This window comes from Chaetodon auriga, chromosome 14 (genome assembly GCF_051107435.1).
Source record: "Chaetodon auriga isolate fChaAug3 chromosome 14, fChaAug3.hap1, whole genome shotgun sequence".
In the NCBI taxonomy this organism is placed as follows: Eukaryota; Metazoa; Chordata; class Actinopteri; order Chaetodontiformes; family Chaetodontidae; genus Chaetodon; species Chaetodon auriga.
In genome coordinates this window covers 1160803-1172500 of record NC_135087.1, presented here as the reverse complement: position 1 = coordinate 1172500, position 11698 = coordinate 1160803, and the positions used below count along the sequence as shown (strand labels likewise).

General features: G+C 46.1%; 1 protein-coding gene and 1 long non-coding RNA gene across 2 annotated transcripts in view; one reads left to right on the top strand and one right to left on the bottom strand.

Annotated features, from left to right (window-relative positions):
- The window catches only part of LOC143332265 (uncharacterized), a 6757-nt gene extending 4620 nt beyond the window's left edge, over positions 1–2137 (top strand). The window contains exons 3-4 of the long non-coding RNA XR_013078193.1: positions 577–640; positions 2000–2137. This is a non-coding gene — a long non-coding RNA (uncharacterized LOC143332265). The remainder of the gene's footprint in view (positions 1–576; positions 641–1999) is intronic.
- On the bottom strand, positions 1984–11285 carry egln3 (egl-9 family hypoxia-inducible factor 3). The gene is made up of 5 exons (XM_076749606.1): positions 10663–11285; positions 5153–5272; positions 4781–4917; positions 3391–3458; positions 1984–2120 (listed from the first exon to the last, which is right to left on the bottom strand). The coding sequence occupies exons 1-5, from the start codon at positions 11020–11022 to the stop codon at positions 2092–2094; spliced, it is 714 nt and encodes a 237-aa protein (XP_076605721.1). The 5' UTR covers positions 11023–11285; the 3' UTR covers positions 1984–2091.
- Positions 11286–11698: the final 413 nt, after the last annotated feature.

The window sequence follows — 11698 nt, the reverse complement described above, 5'->3', positions numbered from 1 at the left end:
TTTGAATGGAGTTTGGTGTGGGAGCAGCGGTGCAAACTGAGCGAGCTGGTTGAAAGAGGAGACAGAAGCAAAGCTTTTATTTTACTTTCTATTGTTCTCACATGATGATTAAGGTTAAATGTTATTGTTTTAAACGTTTTAAAAGTTCTGTTTACTCAAATCACCACAAACAGTAAATGTGAAGCCGTGTGTGTCATCCCAGTGTGCCCAAATAAGAGTGTGTGTGTGAGCATGAAGCAGGTGGTTGTGTCCAGGCAGGTGAGGCTGAGATGATAAAAGGCTGCAGGATTTATTTGTGTTTGTTCCTTTATCCCATTTTCTTCTCTTTTGTCAAACTTCATTATCTGTCATTCATGTTTAACCTTTAAATATCACATTTTTTGCACTGAGTCTGGTCTACAGCGCCGCTTACATTTGATGACCATCATTTGCTGTCATTCATGTGTTCTGGAGGAGCTGCAGTGTTTTCTGTGGATGAAGCAGAAGCGTCAGACTCTTGGAAATGATAAATATATTAATAGTTCAGGCCGGACTGACTGTTACTGTGTGAAAACACTGTGATCTTCTTCCTCACAGTCGGAGCAGCTGCTGAGTGTGTGGAGCTACAGAGACACCCAGAGGACGAACACTGGAACTGCAGGTGAGTTCAGCTCATTTCTTCAGCACACAGTTCACAGGTACGCTCACCTGGTCACGCAACATAGTCATGTATTTTCACAGTGTAGTACTGTACTAAGTAGTACTAGTACGAAAAACTTTCAATATTTACATCATAAAGTACTGAAACACAATGTACTGCACTATACTGTACTGTACACTGTAGTGTATTACACTATACTGCAGTGTACTGAGTTATACTGTACTGTAGTACATTGTACTACAGTTCATTGTACTATACTTTAGTGTACTGTACTGTAGTACATTGTACTGTGGTACATTGTACTATACTTTAGTGTACTGTACTGTAGTACATTGTACTATAGTTCATTGTACTATGCTTTAGTGTACTGTACTGTGGTACATTGTACTATAGTGTACTGTACCGTAGTACATTGTACTGTGAAAGGGTCTGAAACGGTCATGTGACAGAAGCGTCCACTGACTGTCTCTGTGGACCTCTCAGTCTTCGTCCATCCTCTCAGTCAATCTGCTGCTGAAGGTGTGAGAAAAGCTCGCCTGTGATTGGGTCTCACCTTCACGCTGCAGGTGTTGGTGTTCAGTCTGAACATGCTGATGTAACTGTGAGCGTTTAACAGAGTTTTTAGCTGAATCACACCAGCCTGCGTTTACGAACTTTCACTCAGAAGAATTCGACTGAACTCTTAAAGTCAGTTTTGAACTTGGTGTTTCAGGTCAGTTTGGATGCTTTGGATCACCACCAGGTGGCAGCGTGACCTCACCTGTGGATGTGTGTGACTGTACAGAACGAAAAACCACAGAGTCCATCTTATTCTGTCAACATGTTTTTACTCAGTCTGTCCATCAACAGAGCAGCACAAAGGACTCCCAAGATGCAATGCAACAGGTAGCATACAGTGAGTCTAGCAGGAAACAGGAAGTGTGACCTCCAAACGTCTTCAGAGGTTGATTTCTGTTCGTTTGCTCTCCCTCCATTCGGCTCAAGTGCTGAAGGCTGATATTATTACTGTTAGACAGACAGCACGCGTTAAAGTGTGGAAGCCTTCTGTCCGTCGTGTCTGTAAACGTCCCACTGTCTCCGCCCCCCCTCGTCTCGTTTGAAGCGTGCTGAAGGCGAAGCTTAAAGGTGCAGTCCACAGTTTCCTCCCTCTCAGCACAAGTCAGCAGAGTATTGCACTAACGTCACGTAAAGAAGGGAAAGTCCAGAGCGGCGGCAGGTCGCCTGAACGCAGCGTCCGTCAGGCTGCAGCGGCGCAGGCGGGTGGTTGTTTCCGGCTCGGACGCCGGCTGGAGGTAAACCCCCTCGACTCCTCCAGAGTTCAGGACACAGAGAAACTTCTTTTTTTTTCTTTTTTTCCAGCTTTTCCAGAAGCTTTGAGAGTCGGGAGGAATCCTGCCGTCCTCTCCTGCAGTTCAGGGTATCGAACACCAGGCGGCGCTGCTTCCTCACCATCAGCTGGAGCTGCTGCCCTGCTGCTGAGCTGCAACAGAAGACACAGACCAGGACCACAGTCAGGCTTAATCAGTGTTCTGCTTCCTGTCATCAGACCTCATGTTCAAACACTGAATGCTAACTGCTAACAGTTTATGTCTGAGCCTGTAGATTCATCTGCTGCTGAAAATAGTCCCAACAAAAGCTCAATAGGTTGTCTGCAGATGATGTCACTGAACTGCAGATGGAGGGCAGGAAGTGATTTTCTGCATAGGAAGCACTACCACACTAAGATGTTGATGTTTTGGTCGCTCAGATCGATCAAACTGAGAAACCACGAGGAGCTTTAATCGAGTACCTGAAGTTGTTGTTCATAAGGGTAAAAAAATTCAAGAAACTGACCGAAAAACTCCAGAAAAAAAGATCTTGTTAACCGTCTGCAGTCGGGAGGCACAGAGTCAGCTAATGGTGTAACATTAGCCAGTACAGCTAGCTCGCTTGTGTTAAATAACAGCTACAAGCGACACGGCTAACACTTGCTAAATCAGCGCTAACGGTCTCACGTAAGACAGACGAACGTAAACAACGCCCCGTCTTTTCTGTCCATCCACGTCTTCAGTGGTGTTTCACTGGACCTTAGCTAGTGAACAAGCAGAACATCTGATTTTCTGTTTGTACCTTTCTCGCCTAATTTCATCTAAACCAGTAACAGCTTTCCTCCATCTCGTCCACTGCAGTTTCACTTCCTGCCCTCCATCTGAATCTGATATCATGTGACTGCAAACAACACATAAAACGTACAAAGAAAGTGTCCAAACATTAAAGAAGCAGAGCAGCAACTTGTTAGCTGTACGGTTGTGTTTTGTGACTTTACTGCGTTTTGATTGGTTGTTTTGTGACTTTACTGCATTTTGATTGGTTGTTGTGTGACTTCACTGCGTTTTGATTGGTTGTATCATGTCCTACCTCTGAAATCTTCTCATTGTAAACAAACTGTTTCTTTTTCATCTTTACAAAACTGAACTGATTCATCAGTCTTTTGTATTTTACTGCCAAATGTTCTGTGCGGTGGTTTGTGCTTCATGTTTACATTAAAGTCATTTTACTGCTTTGGTAGTACTTCTATCACTGCTGAAGATTACTGCTGTAAGTGTACTTTTCATACTGCAATCAAAGTATATAAGTATGTATTAAAGTATAGATTTCCTTTTCTCTTGTTTTCTAATTGTTTGTGTCATAACTTTCAGTGCTGGTTGACTGTGTTTGTCTGTGTGTGTGTGTGTGTGTGCGTGCGCGTGTGTGTCTGTGCGTGCGCGTACCTGTCAGGTAGCGTCTCTTGGCCTCGGCTCTCTCCTCAGAGTCGAAATACCAAACAGTGATGGCGTACCTGAAACACAGAGACACTGATGTTTGTGTGTTGATTCGCTCTTCGTCGTTTTTACTGAATTCAGAGTTTGTGTATTTCTGCTCTGTGTGTGTGTGTGTGTGTGTGTGCGCAGAGGTACCACACACTCCTGAACACAACATTGTACTATACTTCAGTGTACTGTACTGTAGTACATTGTACTGTAGTACAGTCACTGCTGTTGTCAGCTGCAGATTCTGAGTCGTATATTTTTTCTCAACTGTGCAGAAACACTATTTATTCTAAATATTGGCAACAGTATTTTTATAAACTGTACATATTGTACAAATACATAGACGTAGTATTTCTCAAGAGGAATACATTTATGACAGTAGTTTTGTCAGAGTATTGGCCGTGGTATTTTTATGGCATTTACTATTTTTATAATCAGTACACAGTGTACATGTAAGTAGTTGTTTGTTCATTCTGTGTACTTTGTCATCTTGCTGTTTTTGCTTTTCGATTCTTGTTGGCGGGAACGACTGAATTTCTTGGTGTGGGATCAATAAAGTCTGAGACGTAAATCTGGACGACGTCATTCCTCGCTGGGACCAGCAGGTGGAGCCAAACACCTGGAGAGTTTCTGTCCTGTCAGCTGTCAGCTTCTTTGAGATAACTTTACTCAGGATGTTTTGTTCCCGCAGAGGTGAAACTTCAACATTTATTGACACACATACACACACACACACACACACACACATTCTGTATGTATTCCATCTTTAAAGAGAATCAGGAAACACGAGTCTCTTAAAATTCGTTGTTTTCTGATGTCCGTTCACTTTCACTGTCATTCAGCTTTTTAACTGCAGTTTTTCAGGCTCTGGTACTTTACTTCAGTGTAGTTTTACCTCTGTGGAAACTTCCTGCTCTCCCTCCACTGAACTCTAGAGGGAGATGTTGTTCTTTTTACTCTACGTTCATCTGACAGCTGGAACTACTTCTAACTTCAAACTCCTGAAATAAGACTTCCTGTTTCAGTGGAAGGAACTGAAACCACTTGTCGTATTTTTTTAATGTTTACATGTTAAACTGTGATATTTTCCTTAAATGAAAACACTTTGTTTTAAAGAACTTGTTTGTTCTCTCTGTCGTCTGTCAGCGGACGCAGGCGATGCTTTCAGGTTCAGTCAGTTCAGGTCAGGTCATTCGTCAATCAATCGATCAATAATCCCAAAGGAAAACCTCTGAGTTCACGGAGACCTTTAGAGAATCCAGCATGAAAGAACTAATCTGCCGCTCTCAGGATCAGTGACTGACTGATTGACTGACTGATCGATCGATTGATTAATTGACTGATCGGTTACCTGGTGGAGTAGGAGGGCTGCACCTCGTGTGGGTTCCTGCGGTCGGACCAGAAGAAGAGCAGCCTGTCGAACAGCGGCTTGATGTCCACCATGAAGGGTTTCCCCTCTGGAAAGATCCTGAGGGTGCCGCCGTGCTCCTGATCAGCCACACGGAGATCAATAAAGGTCAACGACGACGACAACAACAACACAAAAATCAATAAAGGTCAACGACGACAACAACAACACAAAGGTCAACACCAATCAGCTGATTGTTCCATCACAGACGAGGACAGACGTGCTTTGTTCACATGTCTGGAAATGAGTCTGTCTGCCCTGAACTCAGAGGTCAGAGGTCAGGGGTCAGACAGGGAGCGGGGTCCCTGAACGCACCTTGGCGTTCCAGTTCTTGTTGAGGTAATAGATGCAGGTGATGCAGCGTCCGTCGCCGTTCGGGTTGTCCACGTGTTTGACGTAGCCGGCCCCGTTTCCAGGGTAACACGCCACCATGGCCTAAAGAGACACACACACACACACACACACACACACACACACACACACACACACACATTAGTCATGTGATGTCTGTTACCTTCTAATTGCTCGTTAAATAAACTGCAGGAAGAAATCAGAGTGAAAGTTCATTATGGATTTAGCTTCTTTTCATTGGTCAGTTCAATGATGTGGGTGCGTGTCGTTAAATCTGTCAAACTGTGACACACACTGAAGACTTTATGTGAGGATGAGGAAGATGAAGAACTTTGTTTATAACGTGTTTATATTTGAAGTATTTTAAGTTTTAAGTAAAGTTTTCCATTTCTTTAACGTCAAAAGTGTCAAACAACTGAAGTGAGTCCCAGCGTTAGTGTTTCCTCTCTTCTTCTTCTGTGGTGTGCACTTATTATTTGATTTTACTAATTATTATTATTTTTCTTCTTCTTCTTCTTCTTATTATTATTACTTATAAACATAAAACATCTTATTTACACCTTTTTTGGTGAGAAGAGGAACAAGAGAGAAGTTCCTGTTAAAACCTGAAATAACCTTCAAAATAAAAGCTGATGTGTTGACAGAAGTGATTACAGAAACTTCCTGTGTATGTGTGTGGGTGTGTGTGTGTGTGTGTGTGTGTGTGTGTGGGTGGGTATTTGCCAATAATGTCTTGTGTACATCTGGGTGTGTGTTGTGGTTCATGCCGACGGCTTCAGCTGCACGTACACAAACTGCATACATGTGTGTTCATGTCCATGTTTGTATGCCTGTGTGTGTGTGAGTGAGTGTGCGTGTGTGCGTACGTGTGTGTGCGTGTGTGAGTGAGTGAGTGTGCGTGTGTGCGTATGTGTGTGTGTGTGCGTACGTGTGTGCGTGTGAGTGAGTGAGTGTGCGTATGTGTGTGTGTGTGTGTGTGTGTGTGTGTGTGTGTGTGTGTGTGTGTGTGCGCGTGTGTGCGTACGTGTGTGTGTGCAGCCAGTCGGTGCTGGGAGGAAACTGGATGAGACACACTTGTGCTTGCAGCAGTCAAACAAGCTGCTGCAGACCAACAGACTCAAGGTGTCAACCTGCTGTCAATCAGAGTGTGGCCCCGCCCACCACCTGTATCACTCCCAAAATGATTGACAGGTCTTCTGATACAACAGTTGACTAATATTCAGTCAAAGTCACCAGAACGCTGATCTGAAAGTCAAAACAGAAGACTTTAACTGATTTTAACCGACGTGTTTGCTTTCCGGGCAGGACGGGGGACGGTCGGGGTCCCTGCGTCCCCTCCCTGCGGCGCTGAGACCTTTTGACCCGAACAGGAAGCTGCTGATAAACTGAGAGCAGCAGACTGTTAACAAACATGAGGCTGTGTCAAAGTCAACAGGGACTCAGACGCTGGGTTTCCCTCCAGGAAGAAGCAACAGCTGATCGTCTGCGGCGGTCACGTAAACTCGTATCGTTCAGCTGGTTCAGAACCTCAGCTGTGACTCACACCTTCTCTGATTGGCTGCCGTGGCCCGTGACTCAGGTGTAAAGAAGTTGTTCATCAGGCTTTAAATCCACTACGTGACAGAAACTGTTTTTTTTGTTTTACTCTGAATCTGAACTCTCGGATGAATGAAGTTTGCTAAAAGCAGAAAAAACGTTTTTGTTCTGCTGAACTCGTCTCAACATGAAGCCAACGAAGAGAAAATACTTTGATTCTTCAAGCAGTCGATCAGATTAATACCACGTTTCATGACAGCGAACATGAGCGCCGTCTTTTCTGCTCACGGTGAAAACATCATCCGACGCTCTTATTGTGACGCGTGTGTGTATCTGATTAACACGTCTTTCGTGTGTGTGCACGGGAGGTAATGAAAGAAGCGGCAGCGCGTCACATTAACGGCTGTCCTGATGTCAGCGGCGTCACCTGCGACCACGTCACCTCCTTTATTGTGAAACAAAGCCTCTGCACGCTCCATAAAGCCTCACAACCCGTTCACTTCCTTTTCTTCACCCACATCAACACGCACGCCGCTTCGCTCTGGAAGGTCACAGTGTAGATCAACCCTCATCAGACACACAAGTCCCTGAACGCAACATCAGCACACCTGTGTGCTGCGTCTGTGTTGACGCACGCATCGCATGCAACCACACCGACGCTCTTATTGTGAAAGGCCTCTCTGTCGCTCTGGATGTGAAGACAAGGGTTGGCGGGCGGGGAGGGGGATCGCAGCCCCCGTCAGCAGGCACGCCAGGGACTCCAGAGCTGCACGTCGCTCGAGTCCACGACAACAAACCAGCAGTTCTGATAAAGAGCGCCGACCTGCTCCGGGCCATGGGCGGCCTGCGCTGAGAGGAAACGGGCCAATCACGTCTGCACACTGTTTACACGCCACGCTGAGGCACGTACACACACCTGACACACATTATCATCATCATCATCATCATCATCATCATGATGCAGCTGCTGCAGAGTGAAGCTATGTGGAGAAACACGTGAGGGCCGGCTGGACAGGAAATGACACACCGAGGAAAAAAAGAGCCAAAAACAAAACGCCTCAGCGAGCCGCCGAGTTCAGCTTCATCTTATCTCGGAGCAGAGAGGACGAAGGAATGAGCGAGGGATTGTGGGAAGGTGTGTGCGGCTGTTTGGCAGGTTGCCAGCCGGCTGACAGTCTAACAGCGGCGCTACGTGTGGAGCGTGAGGCTGCAGCTGACGTGACGCAGCGCCGACGGCAGCTTCAAGCCTCAGACTGAGGCCAAAACCACCGATAACACCGACATCAACAGACACACTCTCTCTCATTTCAGCCTATCACTGACGACGACAGCGATGACATCACGCCCGCCACTGCTTCAGGCAGCAGGTCGTTTGGGCTGAAACACATAAATCAACGAATGTGCTGATTATTTTTCAGATCAGTCGATTAACTGCACTAAATTGTCATTAATGCAAAACCAGAAGCTGAAAATGCATCGAAGCGACTCATCGATTTGTTTGTTTTTCAGGTTGATTTTAAAGCTTTTTTGTGTTCATTGATCTATTTTTTAAAAAATGGATCAATACAGTTGATTGAGTGTTTTTAGGTCGACTAACAGACGAATCAGTGAGTAATTTCAGCTCCAGTAAAGACAAACTGGTTTTCTCTGCTGACTGACTTCAAACTTCTTCTTCTTCTTCAGTGAAGTCACATTAAGAGGAAACGACTGTGAGCGTCGACTCAGGAAACACCTGAAGAAGAGCGACGAGCAGGACGTCGCCGATCTCTGCTCAGATCTGTAATCTTGACAACTGACTGATCCTGATTTGAATAAAACTTCTTCTCCGTGTTGTGTTTAGACGACATTCACGTTTCTCGACCCTGTTTTAAACGAACGATGAGCTGATGGATTTAAACCAGACGTTTATCAAAGTTTTTCCTGTTTTCTGAACGAAAACTGTGAGAAGACAAAAGCTTCTTATCCTGCTGATCCTCCTGCAGCCTCTCAGATACCTGAGAGGGTGTGTGTGTGTGTGTGTGTGTGTGTGTGTGTGTGTGTGTATTCCAATTGTAACCGGGTTGATCTGATCATCTGATAATCTGATAACACACTCACAATAAGGGCTCACTGTACACTGCAGCACGTGAAGACAGAACAGACACGCTGTGTGTGTGTGTGTGTGTGTGTGTGTGTGTGTGTGTGTGTGTGAGCATTAGTGTGTGCTGAGGAGGAGTGAGGGAGTGAATAATTGAATCAGTGTCTGAGTGTACGTGAGAATGTCCACTGCAGCGTCTGCACGCCTTCATGAGCTCACACACACCAACGTTAAAGAGCGCTGCAGCCAGCGGCCGTCTTCATCGTCTAAGGCCGTCTTCATCGTCTGTTGTTCTACTGTCAAATCACTGAACACATGGTTTGTACTGTTAGAAGCATGTATGAAGTGATTTTAATGGACTGTATGGATCAACAATCAGAACTATGACTGTGACTGGAAACATCAATAAACCAGAATCAATCATCAATAATCAAACTGTTCACTGACAGCAGTTTCCTGAAGTGTCTCTGAGTTCATGTGTTCATCTCCATCCAGTCATGTGTTCACACCTCGCTCCATCCTCTGTGAACGACTGAGTCTTTCCAGGACGCCCCTTTCATACCCAATCATGATCCTCTCACCTGTGACCAATCAGCCTGTTCACCTGTGCAATGTTCAAACAGGTGTTTTTAGAGCGTTCCACATCTCAACAAACATCAATGAGGCTGATGAGGACAAACATTAAATATACTGACTTTGACACAAACTGACCTGAAATCAGCTCAGAGGATCAATCAATGATCACATTCTGATTGACTGATGATTGAAACAGCGATCACGTCTCTTTGGATTCGAGGTTGTACTCCACCAAAAGGAAAACATCCGTAAATAATTCCCTGTGAGTTATCGATCAAGCTGTTAGCGTGACAGCTGTCGACCCAGTCAGTGTTTCTGAAGGCCTGGTTCTCGGCCCACAGTGGGTCACCGGCCTGCCGCCGACACGTCAACACGTTACAGGCAGAGACTCTGGGGCCACGCCTCAGTCATCTCTACACGCTTCCATTTGGACCAGATCAGCAAAAAGAAAGTCAGAGACAGTCCTCTCATCGGTGCGATCATGTGACTCTGCGGCAGGTAAACAGGTGACAGGTTCACCCTTTGGACCTCTACAGAGCGGACGGTTTAACCAACCAGGAGGCACTTCCTGCACCTGAGATCACCTGCGTGTGACCTGATCTGATGTTACTGAGGCCACTAAACGGTTTCATTAAAGAGTGATTCTGTGACGTGAACGTTCACACACCTGCTGTAACACACCTGACAGACGTCTGCTCTGTTCACCCTCATGGAAAGACGTCAGCGCTCTTATTCAGTAACGAGTTAAGGTCAAGCTGTCTCGTGAACAGTCACTGTGCAGCAAACAGACGTCAATGGGACACTCCACTAAACACACCTCTCCAGGTGTTCTGGGCATACGGTGAACGTCCCCCCTGACCTGATGGAAAGCTCCTGAGTCTCCTGCTGCTACAACAAACCACATCCTGACTGTCTCTAAGCCCACCTGACGTCCAGTGACATCACATCACTTCCTGTCCAGGTGTGGCAAACACTGCTGAATCTGTCCACCTCACTCTCACCTGTGTGGAGCTACGCTACAAGCACAGCTGCACACACACATCTGTACTTTCACAGGTTTTTAATATTCCTGCTTTATGTTTATTCACGTGTGTTTCTGTCGTTTGCATCCTGATGTTGAACCAAGTCAAATATTCGATGATTACTACGAACTTTTAAAATGAAAACTGCTGTTTGTTGTTAAACGGTTATTTATCAGGTTGTGTTATTTGTCAGCTCTTCAAATCAGTATCTTGATCTCCAGAGCCGATCCTGGACCAGGTCGCGCTCCCATCCGGCCTCTTACCTTGGACCTCTCCCGGATCGCCTTGCTCCCCAGCCGGCCGGCGCACACGGAGATGAGCTTATCGATCAGGGCGAGCAGGTAGCTGATGGCCTCGCAGTCGCGCTCCGCGCCGCTCACCCAGGCGATCTTATCCCCGCGGATGCTCCTCTGGTGGACGCCCGGGGCGGAGCCGGCCAGCCGGCCGTCCTGCAGCGCTCCGGAGCGGTGCATCTCCTTCACCTGATCCAGCACGGCGTCCCCGGCCAACTCCCCGAGGAGTCCGTCCACATAGCAGAAGCCGTGAGCCAGCAGGGCCGGGACGACCCGATCCAGCGCCAAACGCTCCAAGTCCGAGTCCGATACGTGCTCGATAAAAGGCATCTTCACGGCCGAGGCAATCTTGGAATAAAGTCAGGCTGAGGCGGAGAGTCAGTCAAGTTCTCAGAGAGAGGAATGCTGTCATGAGGCAGTATGAAGAACTTCTCACTGTCGGAGTCTTCGTCACGGTGATGCTTTGACTGACAGGTGAGCTCACCTGCGCGGAGAGCCGACAGAGGAAGATGAGGACGAAGATGTGACTGACCGCCTCTGATCTGCGTGTCTGCGCTCACGTTACCATCGAGCTCTTATTGAGGCCGAATGCCGTCAAGTCAGCAGGTATGCAAATGATGTTACTTCCGGTTATCCACTTCAAAATAAACCCACATGCCTCAGCCGCCTGTTCTCTTACAGGCGTCGGTCAGGACGGACTGGAGTAAACTCGGTGCTCCTTCTATTTCCAGGGTACCAGGCACAACAAGCAAGGGAGTAAAAAGAGCTGTAAAACATCCACAGTGTCACCATGCTGGTTTTCATTTTATGCTTTTGAATATTACTATAAACTATGAATCGAACGTTTGGGATTAAAAAAAAAAGAAAATAAATGGAATTACAGCAATAATCAGAATGTTTGCCACAGTCCATTTTCAACAAAATCCCGTTTGATACTGCAGTCAAAAAACTGGTAACTTCAAAGTAAATATATCAACAACTAATTATTAATGATGAAAGTCATTTA

Coding starts and splice junctions, on each gene's coding strand:
- egln3 (XM_076749606.1), bottom strand. CDS start 11,022: ATGCCTTTTATCGAGCACGTATCGGACTCGGACTTGGAGCGTTTGGCG. Junction 5,273..10,662: donor CGATCCGGGAGAGGTCCAAG/GTAAGAGGCCGG, acceptor GTGTCTCTTTAG/GCCATGGTGGCGTGTTACCC. Junction 2,121..3,390: donor CAAGAGACGCTACCTGACAG/GTACGCGCACGC, acceptor CTTCTGTTGCAG/CTCAGCAGCAGGGCAGCAGC.